Raw genomic sequence first — 18,669 nt, 5'->3', positions numbered from 1 at the left:
GACGGAGTGGTGAAAAGGTTACGGCGGTGACAGAGGTTGAGATTGAACTGGGAGGAAGAGGAAATAGCACAGTGTTGTGTCGGAAAGTGGATGTGAGAGAGAGAGAGTGAGAGAGACAGAGAGAGAGAGAGAGCTGCTGGGGATCAGCTTTGTTCCTGCTCTGAATTCTTAAAGCTCATAACATGTGCGATATTGTGACGCAAGTGCATTGTTCCGATACTTGCCCGTGTGCCTGAAGAATGGGGAAAGTGTATTCACTGGGAGGCAGCCGAGGGCCTGATCAAACCAGGCTGATCAGCATACCTTCTGCTTTAGCACCACATAGGTACAACTAATCTTGGTGCTATTCGATGGGGGTTTCAGTACAATTGAGTCAATTTTCAGAGCATGGCAGAAAAATAGCAAACGTATACATCTTCTCCTTTTCATTGTTATTCTTTTTCCCTTTGCTCACAGTGCGCGGCTGACATTACTTCACATTCGGATGCACTGCCGTTGCTGTTCATGAGTTTAATTGCATCTCGCAGTCGAGGATTGTTGTCTGAGGAGGCTCACGACCAACGCTCTGAGGGAGCGGTTAATGTGCCCAGTAGGGCTGCAGAGGTATACGCTGCTTTCACGGTGTACTGCGGTATGAACATTGACAGTTATCGCATAGCATTCACGTATCTACAGGAGGGGTGTCCCTTTCTAAGAATTGATCTCATCGGATCCGATTGTTTAAGTCTCTTTGACTGATTATTTCATCACATATGTTGTTTTTTTGTGTTTTCTCATCACCCCCTTCGTTTGAGCCTCGCGGACCTACAGTAAAAACAACCCAACTGTTGCCGGAGATACACTGCCTGGACAAGAAAAAAGTCGCCCCCCAAAAAAAGGTCACACACACTAATACTTCTTTGGACCGGCTTTAGCTTTGATTACGGCACACATTCGCTGTGGCATCGTTTCGATAAGCTTTTGCAATGTCACAAGATTTATTTCCATCCAGTGTTGCATTAATTTCTCACCAAGATCTTGTATTGATGGTGGTAGAGTCTGACCGCTGCGCAAAGCCTTCTCCAGCACGTGCCAGCCCGTGCCATCAGGGAAGAAAAAATTCATTGATGGAATAACCTGGTCCTTGCTGAACCTCGACCTGACCAACTGCAGCAACCCCAGATCACAGCACTGCCCCCACAGGCTTGTACTGTAGGCAGTAGTAGTTAAATCCAGGTGGCGACTTTTTTTTTTGGCCAGGCAGTGTGCATGTGATTATGAATTAGTTGTTTCAGAATATTGGGCTTTTCAACCTAAAAACATTTTTTTCATTCCAGAAAGGGTCAATGTAACTAATAATGATGATAATGATAATAACAATAATGATTATGTAATCCTGTGTACTGTGACGATTATCGTACCCGAACAAATCAGGAGCCGTTGCATCCTTAGTGCTGAGCAACAACAATTCAAATGTGTAGTTGAAAGTGTGCAAAAGTAATCCACTGCATTTCTTAAAGCACTTTTGATGCCGCCCACTTGCTCGCTTTACAGTACAGATAAACTTCTAATTTATCAAATGTAACATACTACACTAAATCCCAGTGATGTGGTACCTGATTATGTAACTCCAGCCGAGTGGAGGTCTGAAGCTCAGTGCAGCTGTGAGTTTTCCTGTCTTGTAAAAACCCATCTTCAGCCAATACCGGCCTTTTGAAGTATTACTCCACAGAAAACATCAAACTCAATCATCCATATTTTAAGAAATTAACATCATGTTGTGTTATAGGAGACTTGAAACTAGCTACTAAGACCATACACTCATATTTTACTGAGGTAATATATCAAGTGAGAAGTAGGGTAATTTTCTCATAGACTTTTATACAATCGGACTTCTTTTGTAACCCGAGGTGTCGCCCCCTGCTGGCCGTTGGAAAGGATGCAAGTTTAAGGCACTTCAACGTTTCACATTTCAGAACCAGAGTTTGCCGCCTGGTCTGATGTGAATTCACGGCCCGAGCTTTCGTGTGGTTTGTATGTGAAGATGAGAACACAGTTGAAACTACTCACTTGAACGCGTTTGCCACTCAAGACGGCTGCAACATATTCCAGACTAACCTGATAGTTCCTCAAAAAGATGAGGTTAATAAGTTAATCGTACCGACTTCTGATGCTTTCCAAGCAAGACTGCGTTCAAATCCAGCGTCTCCTTCTGTTGGAATCCAGGTTCCTCTTCACGTCTGCTGACTTGTTACAAACAGCAGATGCCAGAAATTGCGTCTCGACAAGTCAATCATGCCGACATCGATGGGAAGCAGATTTGTTTCACACTTTTCAGCGAAGAAAACAAACAGTATGTGTGATTGCGCACACACTGCCGAGCTCGAAAGTCATACACACACACACACACACACACGCAAAAAGTCAAATGTGAGGAAAGTGGGGGAAGGACGGCTGGCAAAGCCGTTCTCCTGCTTCTCAGTGTCACTGCTTGTTTCTTGTGAGCTCCACTCGCTGCACCAATGTAACATCTTATTTCGTCTCTTTCGATCTTTTGGTTATTGTGTTTCTCTTGTGCCTCAAACAATTTCCCAGTCACATTTTTTTACAGTGTGCTGTCGTAATCCAGGTGGGAGATGTGGAATTTGTAATTGACTTTTCACACCAAGCATTCCTAAACTTTCTTATTGCCTCTGCCTCTGTCTCTCCCTCTGTCACCTCACAGATTTTATTTAGTCAGTGGTGGAGTGCCCCTCATCATCTGCGGGGTCACGGCAGCCGTCAATATAGACAACTATGGCAGCGGGGAGCAAGCGCCGTAGTAAGTCCTACATTTGCTTTGTGCTCTCAAGGTTAAATACACACTCTGCTGCAAACCGCCTAAAGTACATGTGGGCGCAGGCTGAGGGTACTGCTGCTATTCACAAAGCAAAGTAATAAAATGGCGTTTGTGTGTGTTGCAGCTGCTGGATGGCGTGGGAGCCCAGCCTGGGGGCCTTCTTTGGCCCCGTGGCCTTTATCATCCTCGTGACATGCATCTACTTCATCTGTACCTTCGTCCAGCTGCGGCGACGCCCCGAAAAGAAGTACGAGCTCAAGAAGCTGACGGAGGAGCAGCAGAGGCTGGCTGCCATCGATGCGCCAACGCACTGCCACCAGGGAGCCGAGCCCGGGGCCCTGGCGGCACCATCGGGTGGGGGCCACTGCCCTGCCGGCTGCCCTGGCGTCCCCATCAACCCCGCGCTGCTGGCCAATGAGCACTCCTTCAAGGCTCAGCTCCGGACGGCGGCGTTCACCCTTTTCCTGTTCCTGGCCACCTGGACCTTCGGGGCGCTGGCCGTCACACAGGGTCACTTCCTGGACATGATCTTCAGCTGTCTTTACGGTGCCTTCTCCGTCACCCTCGGCCTCTTCATCCTTATCCATCACTGCGCCAAGCGCGACGATGTCTGGCACTGCTGGTGTTCCTGTTGTCCTGGACAGCACGCCGAGGCCTGCTCCGGCGCCCACGGGCCCACTCCAGCGCGGCCCAAGGTCAACGTAAACGGAGACACCCCCGGGCACGGCCACGGCCACAGCCACTGCCACCACGACTCACCGTGTCAGGGTAAAGCCCTGATGAGCTGCAGTCACAGCAGTTTAGGTCACTGCAAGCACGCCGCCCTCCCGTCATCGCAGAATCACGCGACGTGTCTGGCACCGGTGACGCCGTGCTGCGGTGCTTTGCACAGCCAGCAGCTGATGGAGGAAGAGCCAGCGGCCACCCACGTGCTGCTACATGCCGACCCGGAGGGTTACCGGCCGGGGATCCAGTTGCACCCCTGCCTCAAGAGCAGCGCCAGGACTAAGAGCCGCCACTTCAGCCGGCGGGCCGGGACCGGTGCTTGCGGGGCAGGTGGCGAGAGGGAGTACGCTTATCACATCCCCTCCAGCGTGGACGGAGGCAGCGTGCACAGCTCACACACGGACAGCCCCCACAGCACGCATGAGCGCCACGCCCACATCTGTCCACATCTGGCCCACGAGGGCCACCATGATGGGCATCACACGTGCCACGCCGCCGCGGCCACCACGCACGAAGTCCTGGCGTGCCATAACCCCTGCCACCGGCACATCTGCTGCGCCAAGGCAGACCTTTTCCCTTCCCTGTGCCCGGCAGAGGCCGGCGACACCGGCGTCTTCCTGTGTGGCTGCGGAAAAGTGGCAGAGCAGGACCCGCTGGCGACACACCACCACATAGAGATGCACGCCCCGCGTAGACAATCCTACCCCCAGAACCCGCCCAATCAGAATGGGATTCTAAAGGGGGGCCTGCACGAAGGACTCTTATACACTTCAGACAGCACGGGGAATATACGCACTGGACCTTGGAAGAATGAAACTACTGTGTAGTGTGGGAAACGGGTGAGACGGACAGCACCCCTGTTTCATCCCGCCCAAATGCTGGTTTCATCCCTCGCCTCCCTTTCTAGAATGGAAAAAAAAAAAAAAGGAATTGAATCATAATCAGCGTGGGATGTTTTGGATTTTAACGTCTTTATGTTTTTACGTGTGGTCTTTTACTGTACAGAAATCTGATCTTACGTAAATGTTCCCTGAAGAGCGTTCAGACACAGAACAGAATCTCCTCCACACCAAACCATCAGATGTAATTGAAGGTATTTCCACTGTTACATATTATTACAGATATATATATATATATATATATATATATATATATATATATATATATATATATATATATATATATATATATATATATATACAAGAAAATGAATGGTTGTATGTATGAATATGTGTGTTAGTGCTCAAAGGCAACACGCTGCAAGATTTTTTTACTCTATGAATCTGAACCCATCGAATAGCTCCCGATGACAGTGCTTTAAAGAACTCTTGACATCTATGTTTTAGACGACTAAACCAGCAATTTTAGACTTCATGGGTATTTTTGCCATCCAGTCAAGCAACTGTGAACGTCAATTAGAGATTTTCTAAACACTATATACAAAGATGCTGTCGCTTTCCAGAGATGTGTGGTTACCAGTTAAGTTCTGAAAATTCAACGCAACAGAAAAAGAGAAGTGAAATTAAGCATCCTCTTCCAGGTTGGTATTGATCGTGCTGTCCGTATGATGTCTTTACTGTTGTCTTTCTTTTTTCTGGAGAGAAGTAAATAGCGGCAGCTTCAACCGCAACAGCTTTGTACATTGTGAATAGAGAGTCATTGGATGCAGTGCGTTTTTATGAACACTGTGCCACATAGAGCTCGGCCCCTACAGCCAGTTCATTGCTAGTGTGCAGGGTTTTTTTTTTAATTCCTTTCAACTCAGCTCGCACATACTATCAGGCACCAGCATTTGGCTATTTATAAAATCAACACTCAAAAGCTTTTTTAGGAAAAAAGGGTTAACGTGATTATAGAAGAAACAACAAGTGGCTGTGGAAAACCTGCCTGTGACCAATGTAGGGCTGGATATCTAAAACTCTCCCAAAAAAAACATTAACTGGTAGTATTGAAACTTCGCCAGTCTAACGCTAACTGCATTTGATCCTTTTTGTACCCCGATCAAGCAAATAAACCATTTAGCAGCGTGTAACAGTGCTGACCGAGCTAGCAGTGTTAACCTCGGGCGATAGCGCCGTCAGTCGGGGGATAATATCGACAGCAGTATGATGTGCTGTGCAGTGTGCCTGCAATTTGCTAGCCAGTAGAACACACGCAGGGCTTCCATTCACATGATGGGTATCAAATGAAGTACCCTATTGGCATCGCTATCACTTTAAGGGTACTGAAATTAGTATTGTTGTAGGTCAATTTTTAAACAATACACAGCCCTTGACCAACGTCCTACTATGTTTTACTTAAATTAAAACAGATCAAGACATTTAGGCCGACCTCCCCAACTATTAGCTAAAGGCACAAAAGGACACAAGTCAGAAATAAGTGCAAATGCAGTCCCTTTATGTTTTTTTTTTTCTTCTTTTGTTTCACTACAGCCCCAAAACATGCATGCCCTGTGTGTAGCCATGTTTTTTAAAGTGTAAATGAATGCCCACCCATGAACATATTATTTGCCTCGAGTGATGCAGCTTGCCGTATATAGTTTTTGTCACACTCTTGGATTAAGCTTAGTTCCTGACAAATTTTGTATTGTTTCCCGCTAGAAATCTCCATTTACCAAGACTAAGGGCGGGTTTACACCTTAAGGTCCAGTGACTGACTCAAACCAACGCCAGGATGATGCACTGTTTCCATTTCCCAACTGATCCGTCTTGCATTCGCCAGCGCAAAACTCTAATGGTCCAGAGATCGTAAACAAATGTCCTGTGGTGGACACATCCAATTAATGTGCTTTCCTACGCTGTGACGAGAATGCGGGGATAAAAGAAATGTGTTAAATGTTATTAATTTAGCAGCTGGCTAGTTTGTTAGCTGGCTTGCTTGATTTGACCATGCTTTCAGCACTGTTTGCAGAAAATGTGGCAAACAGCAAGCTTGTGGCACTGGGTCTAATCCGTCCGTCACTTGCCGTTGCCCGGTGACCACGGAGCTGCTGACCACGCGACAAGCCAGTCCTCTAATGGTGGGGACGGAGGCAAACGCACCTTGCTAGCTAATGCTTATCGCATTCATCAGTTACTGAACATGAACAACAGCGTGAACATAAATGGTACGCGCCCCATGAACGCGCTCTAGGGTTCACTTGACAGCGGTCATGGACTACACCAGTGAGGGGAACCCAGAGGGTTTGGGCGTTAACGCTCCCGGGCTGAACAAAACTGGTGTGAACGCGCCCTGAGAATCCAGCCCCAAAAAATCACAATGCTCTTGGTTCTGCTTTGGAAGATAACTTGTGTCAAAAGAGACCAAGGTTGAAGTATCGATAGTTTGTTTTTTGTTTCCATGAAGGTCACATTCTAGTCGAAGAATTGCCACTCAAAAGAGAAGGCGAAAGAGGTTTTGTATTGATCTTGAAGCACTTGTTTGTTTTATGAATGATGGTATTGAGTATGATACTCCAGACAAAACCACTCATACATCTCGTCAGAAAAGCCAAACAAAAAAACATATATATATATATATATATATATATATATATATATATATATATATATATATATATATATATATATATATATATATATATATATATATATATATATATATATATATATATATATATATATACACATATATATGTATGTGTGTGTGTGTGTGTGTGTGTATTGTACACCCAAGAAGCGCATATAATCTCACAGCAAACCCTGCAAACCACCTCAGCATGCACACCATCTCTTTATCCATCTTGTGCACTCTTGTCTGTGTATATAGAATCAGTTTCTGATGAATTATTTTATATGAGATTTAAGATATTTAAGAATTAAATAATTCAATATGTAAAGAAAGTTGTATGGGGGGGCGTGGAAACTGACCTCTCAATGTTAATACTCAGTATCTGAGTTTAGAAATGTTTTTTTCTTCTTCTTTTTTTTTAATGAATGTTTTTTTTCTTTTTCTGTTGCAATTTTAGTTGACTTCATAAAGTATGCAGACTCGCCATGTGTTGTGAGTTTATCCTGTCATATCAGAAATAGAAAATGCACTACCCATGAGAATGCTTGGCCTGCCAGGACAGAATTTACTGTATGTTTATCATAAAAACGTTTGCTCAGACACAAGTGTTTGAATAAAAAAAAAAAGTGACAGGAGAAAAGAGAAAAATATTAATGTGATACTCCTTTTATTTGGATGGCAGGCTTTGAATAGTGAAAGGAGGCCCCTACATCAGAGATTATGCATTGAACCTGGTAGCTTTGCACAATTATCTCCAGGGTCTGTGACAAAATGGGATTTTATGGGGCCAACTTATTAAACAGTGGCCCACAGTCGATCACAGGATACGGGCTCCTTTGAACTGTCATAGATGCTGGCAGTCAGTGGGCCCCGGCTTTGTAGTCGCTAGGAAGGGATTTGTAACAGTATCACAACAAAACATTTGAAAGCAGCCTTCCCCAGCTAAACCCACATTCGGCTGAGAGGACAGTGGGATAGGTTAATCGCTGTGCAACCTGTGTGTGTGCTGGTGGTGGTGTCTTAGTAGCAGCCTGAGACGATGTGTTTGGTGTCATGGGCCAGCGTCGGCCGACTCCTGTGTTGTCATCAGCAGCAGATGTACTGCCCCGAAACGAGCTTGCTGACTCACCAGACGGCTGCTGGAATCTTCACCTGTGGTACTGTGACAGAAACCGAAAGCCAGTTTTCACTTTTTTCTACATTGACACAGATTCCAATAAATGTATTTTTTCACCATGCAACGGATGAGAGCATCTTTGGCTTTGTGTTTGGTCTGCGAGAGCGAAGAGAGAGCGAAGAGAGAGAGAGAGAGAGAGAGAGAGAATGCATTTAACTTACACGACCGTGAATGTGTGGTTTTTCTTTAACTCAATTCTCGTCCGTAACGTGTTTATTTCTTCTGACAGCGTGATGGAGATTGAGATGCCTTACAGAGCCACCACAGGGGAGGAATTCAAATGATAGCAGGCTTGAGTGCCGCGCTCTGTGTGTGTGTGTGTGTGTGTGTGTGCGTGTGAGTGCGTGCACGGTGCATGCCAAGACCTTGTACACATACATACGCAGGTGTCCACATGTGCACGCATCGCCCGGGAAATGAGATGGTGTGTCTCCCCTGCATCGCAAATCACAGCCAGGTTTGACGGGCCATGAAACGCCTGAGCACATTTCAAATGCAGCTGGAATCTTTTCTTTTCCGAGGCCACGTGGCTCCCCCTCGCGCCATCAGATTATTTGTCTGACTGAAAGCCATGTGAAATGTCAGGCCCCATCTCTCCTTCTCTGTCTGCTGTGAGGACGCAGACTGAACATACTGCGGAGCGTCCATTATAGGTGGGTCATGGACGTCTGAAGCCAGTATTAACCCCCAACACCCCCGCCCTCACAAAAAAACAGATTTAATAAAATGAATGTGCTGAAGTGCCAAATGAGCTGCAGTGCTGCAGTGGTGGTTTTATCGATAATGAGTTAAAGATTTTAATTACCAAGCGTATCTTTGAACCAATGAGTGTGTGTTTTTTTTCTTCCAGAAAGTGCTGTCACTTTCAGCAAAACCACAGCGTCAGTAAAGGAAAAAGAAAAAGAAGAGGCCTCACCATGTGACTGTAAGACTGCAGGCCGCGGTCGGTTGGCGAAGGGAGGAATTGGCCCAGGATGGCATCTGTTTCATTAAAAATTAATCTGGATTTAGTAACACAGATGTGTGTTTATGATACAATTAACTGTGTTTTAATTTACTGTTGTAATAAATAGGTTTGTAAATAGAGAGCATGAGCACAGAGACAGCGAGTTGCATGCACTTCTTTTACCTGTGGGGTAAAACAGGAATAATAGGATCTGGAACAACAAGCAGGGATTCATGTTTTCAGTCTAATCTGATTCATGTGGAATACGTAGGGAGTGTGACATGTGATCATGTGGGGGCTGTGATTTCAAAGTCTCTTTGTCGGCCAATCTCTTGACACTTGTGGAAGAAAAAAAAAACACTTTTGTCTCTGACAGAAAGGAGAGGAGCTTCTTCAAGTGCGTAGATCAGCCTGTCGGATTATGTTTTCCTTTAATGCAGACACATGTATGCTTTGTCTTGCATAACCAGGAATCATCTTCAATTTCTCATAGGCTGCGTTATCCTGTCTCTATATGCCTTCGGCTCTCTCTCTCTCTTTCTCTCTCTCCCTCTCTCCCTCTCTCCCTCCCTCCTCGCACTTGGCATGTTTAGACGTTCTCCCTGCACCCCCGATAACGAAGCCCCTCTGCTCCAGTCCCATCCTTGGCAGACAAGACTTCTGATAGAAGGCTGCTGTGATCGTCATGCTAATGCCGTCCTTGACTTAAATAACGGGAGAGAGCGAGAGAGAGGGAGGGAGGGAGAGAGAGAGAGAGACGGAGCTGCCGGGTGAACGGAGAAATGGAGGATTTGGGTGGATAGTTCGAAGCTTACGGGAAGATGGGGAACAGAAGGAGTGAGGTGGAGAGATCAAAGAGGAAGAGGAGAGAGAAGGAGGTGGGCAAAACTTCTTATTTGATACCATCACTTGGGTTCTTGAACGCTGCATTTCTAATGGGGGCTGTGTGTGGGTGTGTATGTTTGGATCCGTGGCGGGCCGTCAGGGCCAGCTAAGCCTTCTCTGCTGGCCTAAAAAGAAACACAAAGTTATAGCTATTTTATAATATAATTGTTTTTCACAAATACACTACTGTATTATAATTATGTTTCCCTATTAGCTTATTTTCTTATTGCACAGCTCCTGTCTTCCTCTGTTGCTCTGCTTGCAGCCTGCAGTGCCTGAAGCTTTTTTAAGGTTTTCCTCTGATTTCAGATTTCCCCTCTGTCTTAATGGAAGCAGAGCGCTTCATGCAGGCCTTTGCAGATTAAAGCACACAGGGAGTGGACATTATTGTTGATTGTCATAGTCAACCAATCAGATCTTTGGTATGGTTGAACAGCGGGCCAGTGTGACCATTAACGTGCGCTGTGATTGGTCAGGGGGCCAGCGTGACGGAAATGTAGTTTTCTCATAACACTTTTAACTTTTCCATTTCTGAACCAATTCAGACAGGTTTTTTTTCTGAAAAACCTTCAAATGACCCACACACTTTGTTTTTTTTTTTGTTTTTTTTTGTGTTTATTGCAGTTTTGGGTTATTTAGGGACAGTTCTTTCTAACAAGTGGTGTTATTAGTATTTGGGACTTTGGTAAGGGAAGCACACATTTTGAATGTCGGAAACATTTTTGGCCAATTTTGCTTAGATCATGTTGGATATTTATAGTTATGATCAAAATATCTTATGAAGGTGTTTTTTTTTTTAAATATAAATTTTTCCAAAAATTCTGAAAAGAAAAATGATATAAAATAAGTATTATAACTCATTTGGGGTTCTTACGACAAACTGAACTTAAGAAGCTCCCCCAGTACACGGGGCGTCGTGCTCAAAGTGAAGTATAGGCACACGATAAACCCTCGACGAATATAGCTAAACGTGACTGGTTCTCGTTGATGTAAACTAAATGCATTTTCTGTTAATGACGCAGCATCCTGTCACGCGTGTATTTATGTACGATATCAGACGGCACAGAAGACCTAAATTGAAAATGCACGGCCCGCCACTGGTTTGGATGTGTGTGTGGGGGTGTATGACTGAAAGGCGATTGCAGTGGTGGAAATAACTCACATAGTACAAACTCACATACTGTACATAAGACACATATTTTACGCATGAATATGAAATCACACATCTTTGGGAGTCCTCAGACGGTAAGAATTGTTAAAAAAAAATGTCTTCTGCGGCTCTAGACGACAACTGAGAAAATCACCTTGACAATGTCATCGGGATTATCTCGGTTTTGCCTTAAAGGCTTACAAGTTTATAATGTAAATCCTGTTTTGGAAACTATAGGCCATGGGTTAATGAATATGGGCTAATGAAGAACACTGTTGTGTTTTGGGAAATATAGGATTTGGGCTTGTTTTACGTCCTCAAAGGTGGTAAATTTGAAATTCGGAGAATTTAGAGATTACATCCACACAACTCCGGAACGGCAACAGCTAAGGGATGGCAGCTAACGGTGCTGACAACGCTAACGACAGCAACAGTGCTGACCGAGCTAACATGCTCAACTATCCGCAACAACACTCATCAGCTGTAACCACCTGTATGAGGACAATGCAGCAGTGCAGTGCCCCGCAAGCTAGTCAGTATGGCGCACACACACATGAGCATGTGCTGCGGGTCCGTCTTTGTAAACAAAGCATAGAGATGCTCAGATTACAACACTTTACAAGAGTGACTTCATTACTCCACATTGATAACAGTTGTCCGCTGCTATATCAATGATCTGAATATTGAATTCAGCACCTTCTAAGCTTTGCAGAACTACAACGCTAACTCCTTAGACAATGTAAAACTCTTTTATTTTTTTCAGCAGAATTTCCTTAAATTTAACTGTAATAAATCTGAATTACTCATCATCGGCCTTAACTCCCTTATCCCTTAGAGATTTGTGATGACGTCCCAGTGACGCTTACACCTACGTCTTGCTACGCTGTCCTCCCACTTAATCACTCAAGAGATGCGGCCTACTTTTCCTTAAAATGTGCTCGTAACATACTGTAGCTGTTTGATGGTGGGCACACAGGGTGCTAACGTGGGGCGGTCTCTTCCCCGTTTCGCCTCAGCATACATCTCCCTCTGCAGTGGTTGCCTTCTAGCCAGTTGCCATCTCTCAGCTTTCCTGGAAGAAGACCTCTGAAGACGTACATCGCCTGTCAGAGCACATGAAAGTAATGAACAACCCCCCCCTCCCAACCTATTTTCCAAAGCTCAACCCCATTCTGCTATTTCACAGTGGCTTACTGTCAACACAGCCGCACCTGCAACTCAGTCTATGATGTGACAATCCGAGGTAGCTTCTCATTCTGGAGGACAGGAAAAAAAAGGAAGAGAGTTTGACATCTCGGTGAGTGACGCGTCTAAATATGACTTGTTTTCTTGTCACAGTCGGTGGCCCCTGCTGCGCTGCAGAGTTTCTTAATGCATCAAATCCTTTTGTGAGCGCATTGTCATGCAAGCCAAAGACTGAGTCAGGTAAGTGTGATTATTACTGCGCTCTCTAAACCTCAAAGCCGTGTGTTGGGTGTGAAGTGGAGCCAGTGGCTGCCAATCTGTGTTGTTCTGTGTGTGTGTGTGTGTGTTTGTGTGTGTGACAGTCTTGTGTCTCCTCTTCTGCTCCTGCGACTCTCTGTCTCTCTTTCTCTCTCTCTCTCTCTCTCTCTCTCTCTCTCTCTCTGTTATTTATAGCTTCCTCAAACGGTGACGCAACACTGCTACCACTGGAAGGGAGCAAAGAATCATGTGACGGTTTTAATGCAACAATCCGGTGGATTATGGAGGCCTAAGAGGCTGTAACATCAAGGAGTGAAGACAACAGACAAGCAGGCCAGCCCCCTTCTTGTCCATCCTCCTTCAGGAGAGAGAGAGAGAGAGAGAGAGAGAGAGAGAGAGAGAGAGAGAGAGAGAGAGAGAGAGAGAGAGAGAGAGAGAGAGAGAGAGAGAGAGAGAGAGAGAGAGAGAGAGAGAGAGAGAGAGAGAGAGAGAGAGAGAGAGAGAGAGAGAGAGAGAGAGAGAGAGAGAGAGAGAGAGAGAACGGGACAGCTGGGGATAGACTGGTGGGCTTAAGACCGGGGAGCACACAGGAGAGCTGATGGGGTGGAGATGGAGGAGAGAGAGGATTGAGGCTACAGTAGCTGTTTGCTACGGACGTGTTATATCCTACACAGTAGCCAATCACTGGCATTCACCTCCTCTATGATCAGAAAACAGAGTTTTACCCTTTAAACAGAAGGATCCATTTGACAAAGTCAAACATGACATATATATATATATAAAAAGTCAAAGAGTTGTTGAATGTTTTATTTGTCCGATGAAATTTGGACATTTTGTTCATCCATCTATCTTTAGGAGAGCAAATCCCAGCTGACATTGGGCGAAGGCGGTGGTACGCCATTTTATTTCTTTTCTGAATACATCAAATCCTTTTCCATTTCCTATTTTGGGCGGGTCCATCCCGGACAAGGGATAAGTCGCCGAACAAATTCGCTGAATTTCTTCCATTGTGCCTTCTTTAACATTTATATCTGCAGTACACAGTTGAGCCACATGAGGGAGCCTGAGTACTCATAACATTGAATCTATTATTAAGGCTATACAATATGTTCTGTTTTACTGATGAGAGGAAATAAAAAGAATGTTCATGACCTAGCTGCGGATAGCTTTCATCTACCAGCCCATCTCCAATCTCCCCTAGCTGTCCAAAATCCTTGAATGATCTGTTGCATCTCAACTCAAATCCTACCTCAAGCTCCACAACCTCTACGAACCCTTCCAATCTGGCTTCCGTTCAAAACACAGCCTTGAAACCGCCCTACTGAAAATCACCAAAGACATACTTCTCCCTGCTGACTCCGGCTTCCTCACCATTCTCATCCTTCTTGACCTCAGCGGCGCCTTTGACACCATCAACGACTCCATCCTCCTCTCCCGTCTCCAGCACTCCCTTGGCATAACTGGCACTGCCCTCTCCTGGTTCACCTCCTATCTCTCAGACCGACATCAATTCATTGCCATAAACAACTGTAAATCCTCCACCTCCCCAGTCTTCCATGGTGTCCCTCAAGGCTCCGTCCTTGGTCCCCTCCTCTTCATCATCTACATCCTTCCCCTTGGACAAATCATCCGCCGTCATGGTCTCAATTTCCACTGTTACTCTGACGACACCCAACTCTACCTGTCATCCAAGACCATCACCTCTGCCACCCACTCCACTCTCCCCACCTGTCTCACTGAAATAAAATGATGGATGCAACAAAACTTTCTCAAACTCAACTCTAACAAATCTGAAATACTCATCTGCCCTAATTCCCCCACCCACTCCGCCCAGACCTTCTCTCTGAATACTGATGGCTCCATTGTTCACCACCTCCACCCAGGTCCGCAACATCGGTATCATCCTCGACCCCAGAATCTCTTTCCTCCCCCACGTCAACCACATCACCAAAACTGCCCTGTCAGGAACATTGCACGCCCCCGACCCTCCCTGTCCTCTGCCACCACCGAAATTCTCATCCACGCCCTCATAACATCCAGACTCGACTACTGCAACAGCATCCTTTATGGCTCACCCACCAAAATCCTCAATAATCTTCAATATGTCCAAAACTCTGCCGCCCGACTGCTCACCTCCACCCGACGCTATGATCACATCACCCCACATCACAACCTCCACTGGCGTGCGGTCAAGTACAGGATAGACTTCAAACTACTACTCATCACTTAAAAATCCCTAAACAACCTGGCCCCTCCCTACCTTGCTGACCTCCACCCCCTCCACGTCCCAACCCGTTGCCTCAGGTCCGCCGGTACAACCACTCTCAAAATCATCAGGACCAAGCGTCGGACCTGGGACGATAGGGCCTTCTCAGCTCCTGCATCTCCCCTCTGGAACGCCCTCCACATCCACATCCGTCAGGCTCCCACCCTACCATCATTCAAGCAAGCCCTCAAAACACCTCTCTTTCAAGTCGCTTTCACCTGTTAAACCCCTACACCTACCCTCGCTATGCCCCACGCAGCCTCTTCAGTTTGCTTTCCTTTCTTTCTTTGTGACCTAAAATGTTCTGTGTGTTTGTTTTGTTTGCTTTGTCTTCCTATTTCTGTTCTGTTCCATTTGTCATTGTCTCTTGTCATAATGTAAAACGTCTTTGTGTATTTTAAAATGTGTTATATAAGTTGAAATTATTATTATTATTACTATTATTATTATTATTACTATGCAACTACACCAGAAAATCCAGGTCTGTGGTTATAGCCAGTGTGAAACCTTTTGTGTTGCTTTCAGAGCTCCACATTGCAAAAAACCATAAAGACCCTTATTTTGGAAAATCAAATTTACACCGAAAGGGGTTAAGGCACACCAGCCGTGAACTGCAACCTCCAGCTGGGACCCCATCTCTCATCTCATTCCCTCTAGTGTTACTGTCTAATAAAGGAATACAACAACAGCATCAACAACAAACTAAAATAGAAAGAAAAACAGATTCACAGTCTTCATATTCATTAAGTGGTCTTCAGCCTTTTTCAAATCTTGTCCCAGGGTGCAATGTTTTCTCTCTTCACTTTAGACTCTACCTTCCCTCGTCAGGGATTCATGGCACCGACTGTGTGCTCCAGAAAGTCAAACCGTCTTCAATTTTATTTGTTTTCATGAGCTCTGTTATCAGAGCTCGGAGCATAGACGTGCGAGTGCAAGCCGTAAAATTGAGAGCTCCTCTGAGCGTCCCCACAACCCATGAGGGTGCTCAGTGTGACAGAAATCAAGTCCTCACTAAAATAAGAACTGCAGTCGCTCGCCCACAGTGTAAAGGTAGAGAGTGATGTTAACTGTGTTGCTTCACTTCAACAACGAGGCAAACACATTGAAACCTCTGACCTGTCCTTGCTTTCAGAGTCGTGCTCTGTTCCGCTCGCTAGACAGGAGGGCCATCTCGTGGTCAGAGTTGGTAACTCCAGGTGTGTTCGGGGGCAAGTGGGTGTCAGATCAGTGAATAGCCTTTATTTACAGCATATGTGAGGGTGAGACAGGGGTCATCAGGCAGGTCTGCGCATGAATGAGGTTCTGCTTTTTGTTCATCTTTTTCCTCGGAGAAGGATTTTCTACATGGCGAGGGTGAGAGCAACTCGTAGAAAAGCCAGATTAGAGATAATATCTGCTGAGCTGCCATGCAAGAAAAAGAACAAAACAAAGATTATGCAAATGACTGAGGCCAAAACACAAGTCAATTTGGAATTTCCACATGTTTCGGAAGTGTAATTGCGATTTTGATCTGCTCGGCACAAAATATCGTCTTGGCCAAGTGCAGCAGCAGAAGTACTGGGAGGGAAAGGGGCGGGGGGAGAGCATATCTAAATCACCTCCTGCTTTCACCCCAGACATGCCTGTTTAATAGAATTTTTATTAAGTGAGAGATTAACCATCTGAAGTAATTAAGTTTTCGGATGGAGGTGAGAAACGTAGGGCCCTGATGACCCCCCCCGTCCCCGGCCCCGTCCCCACCTCCCCCCCAGCCAAATGTAAATGTGCAGGGATATACTCTAACTCTCTCCCCGCCCCCTCTCTCTTCCTGTGAATCATCATCAGGGCGCAAGTCCACGGGTCGAGTTCATAAATGTTTGTCTTACTGTAACATATCAAGTCTTGCTGCAGCTATTAATGATTATGCCACTACATAATTTTGTCCGTAAGGCCGAATTAATATGCTTTCTTTTCCTTTTTTTTCCCAACATGACATTTATGCCTGAGTGCTTCCTTTATTGCTGTGTGTTGCAATAATATCATTGCGGCAGATGAACCGATTTATTTGCTCTTTAACAAGTTTGTCATGACTGTGTGACGTTTGATAATGATGAATGTCGTTATTATTGAAATGTGGAATACTCTGAAAAACTAACTTTAGCATCAACACTCAAGACTGTAAAGCAGTTAAGCAAGGGAAGGCACATAAATAAGGAAACTGTAGTATCCTCACACAGTGTAGCAAGTCTCTGCAGCAGATAATCTGTTTGGTAAAACTCCAACGCATTTCAGGGTTAAAAGTGAATTGATTCCTTGCAATCTGACTCACTGGCCAAAAATGTGTGTTTTTGTAATTCAGCTTCAAAGCGTGGAAGGCTTATGCTGCCCTCAGCTCCACCTCAGGTGACATAGAGACCAGTGGGAAGATATAGCTTTACAGTAACGACACAGCAATCAAGATAGTTTCCATTGATGTTCTTTTGCCAGTGTTTGATTATGTAATTCTCCCAGATGTTACTGGAGGTCCACCCACTGAAAGCCTGTCATGCCAAATGAAATTGGAAGAGTTGCCTTGAAGCAAGTGGGTTACTGTGTGTGTGTGTGTGTGTGGGTGTGTGTATGTGTTTGTGTGTGTCCTTTTCACAGGGTTTATACAGTCTCTCTGGCCAAAGGGGCCATACATGTTCCTCCGCCCTACTCTTATAACAAGGTCCTGGGGCGGAAACAATAAGATGTCACCATTGCTTTTGTCAGATCCATTTTTCTTTGTGGACATCGACACCTTGAGCACAAAGTATTTTTGAGGCGAAGACATGAGAGTGAAAGTGAGAGTAAGACATGCCTTTGGGAGCGCCAAAGGAACTTGTGGTTTAATGCTACAACTCGAACACACTGTTCACAACATCAAATTCTGCCGGGACGACTATGATGTGGCCTGTACTGTGCTTCAAATGTTGACGTCCGTGCCTGCCTTAAAGCTGAGTTTAACTACTACGTTGCATGCTTGATTTCCCCTGATCATTCCGATCATATTTCCACATTTTGTGAGCACGACACCAATCTTCTTGAAATAAAACCCGCCGGAGGTTTTGTTAAATAGACACATCTGAGAAGCAGTCACTGGAAACTGTTCGAAAAAATAAGTTTATACTTCTCATATAGCCTCTCATTAGCCACTGGATGCCAAATGCTAACGTTAGCCTAGCGATGATGTTTACCAGATCTTTGAACTTCAAATGTTTTAACAAATTAAGTTTTTAAGAAAATCGGCAACAAATAGAACATGGCCTCATTGTTTTCAGAGTTAAGAACAAACTGGTGTGTCAGGAAGCTAGCAGCTGCGGGGGATTACTAGCTAGCTGGCTGGCCGGCCAGGCTTCAGCGACCCTGCTGAGGCAGTAGCTTCTCTGAAGACTGCCGGTGGACCCGGCAGACCTCCCTCTGGGTTTCTGGCAGTGGAGCAGAGGCAGTTCTGGGACTGTGGGATAAATATATATATGAGAGCCAAGCAAAGACCTACAGAGGAGCCACAGGGAGAGAGGAAGGTCTGTGGGGGCCGTGCCCACTATCGGCTTTCCTACAACGTCAACGTACCCCTGGGTGTGTAGCCTCCAACACGTTCTGTGGGGTCCCGGCTCTCCCATCACACAAAGTTTTAATAATAAATAAGTAGTATTGTTTTTATCATTTTACATATTCCCAAATGAATGATACAGATTTTTGTAAAACGTATTCAAAAATCGACGCGATCACATAGTTGATGTTCCAT

The 18,669-nt window shown here is 45.3% G+C and overlaps 1 protein-coding gene across 1 annotated transcript in view; it reads left to right on the top strand.

The window, feature by feature from the left end:
* The window catches only part of LOC137780044 (adhesion G protein-coupled receptor A3), a 150,067-nt gene extending 143,037 nt beyond the window's left edge, over positions 1-7,030 (top strand). The window contains exons 18-20 of the mRNA XM_068568367.1: positions 2,705-2,800; positions 2,943-4,637; positions 6,145-7,030. Coding sequence (XP_068424468.1) covers positions 2,705-2,800; positions 2,943-4,371 — 1,525 coding nt within the window. The 3' untranslated portion in view covers positions 4,372-4,637; positions 6,145-7,030. The remainder of the gene's footprint in view (positions 1-2,704; positions 2,801-2,942; positions 4,638-6,144) is intronic.
* Positions 7,031-18,669: the final 11,639 nt, after the last annotated feature.

The sequence above is a fragment of the Clinocottus analis genome, unplaced genomic scaffold (assembly GCF_023055335.1).
Source record: "Clinocottus analis isolate CAN_PGR_092001 unplaced genomic scaffold, fCliAna1.0.p SCAF_8, whole genome shotgun sequence".
NCBI classification, from domain to species: Eukaryota; Metazoa; Chordata; class Actinopteri; order Perciformes; family Cottidae; genus Clinocottus; species Clinocottus analis.
This window is presented reverse-complemented; position numbering and strand designations above follow the sequence as displayed.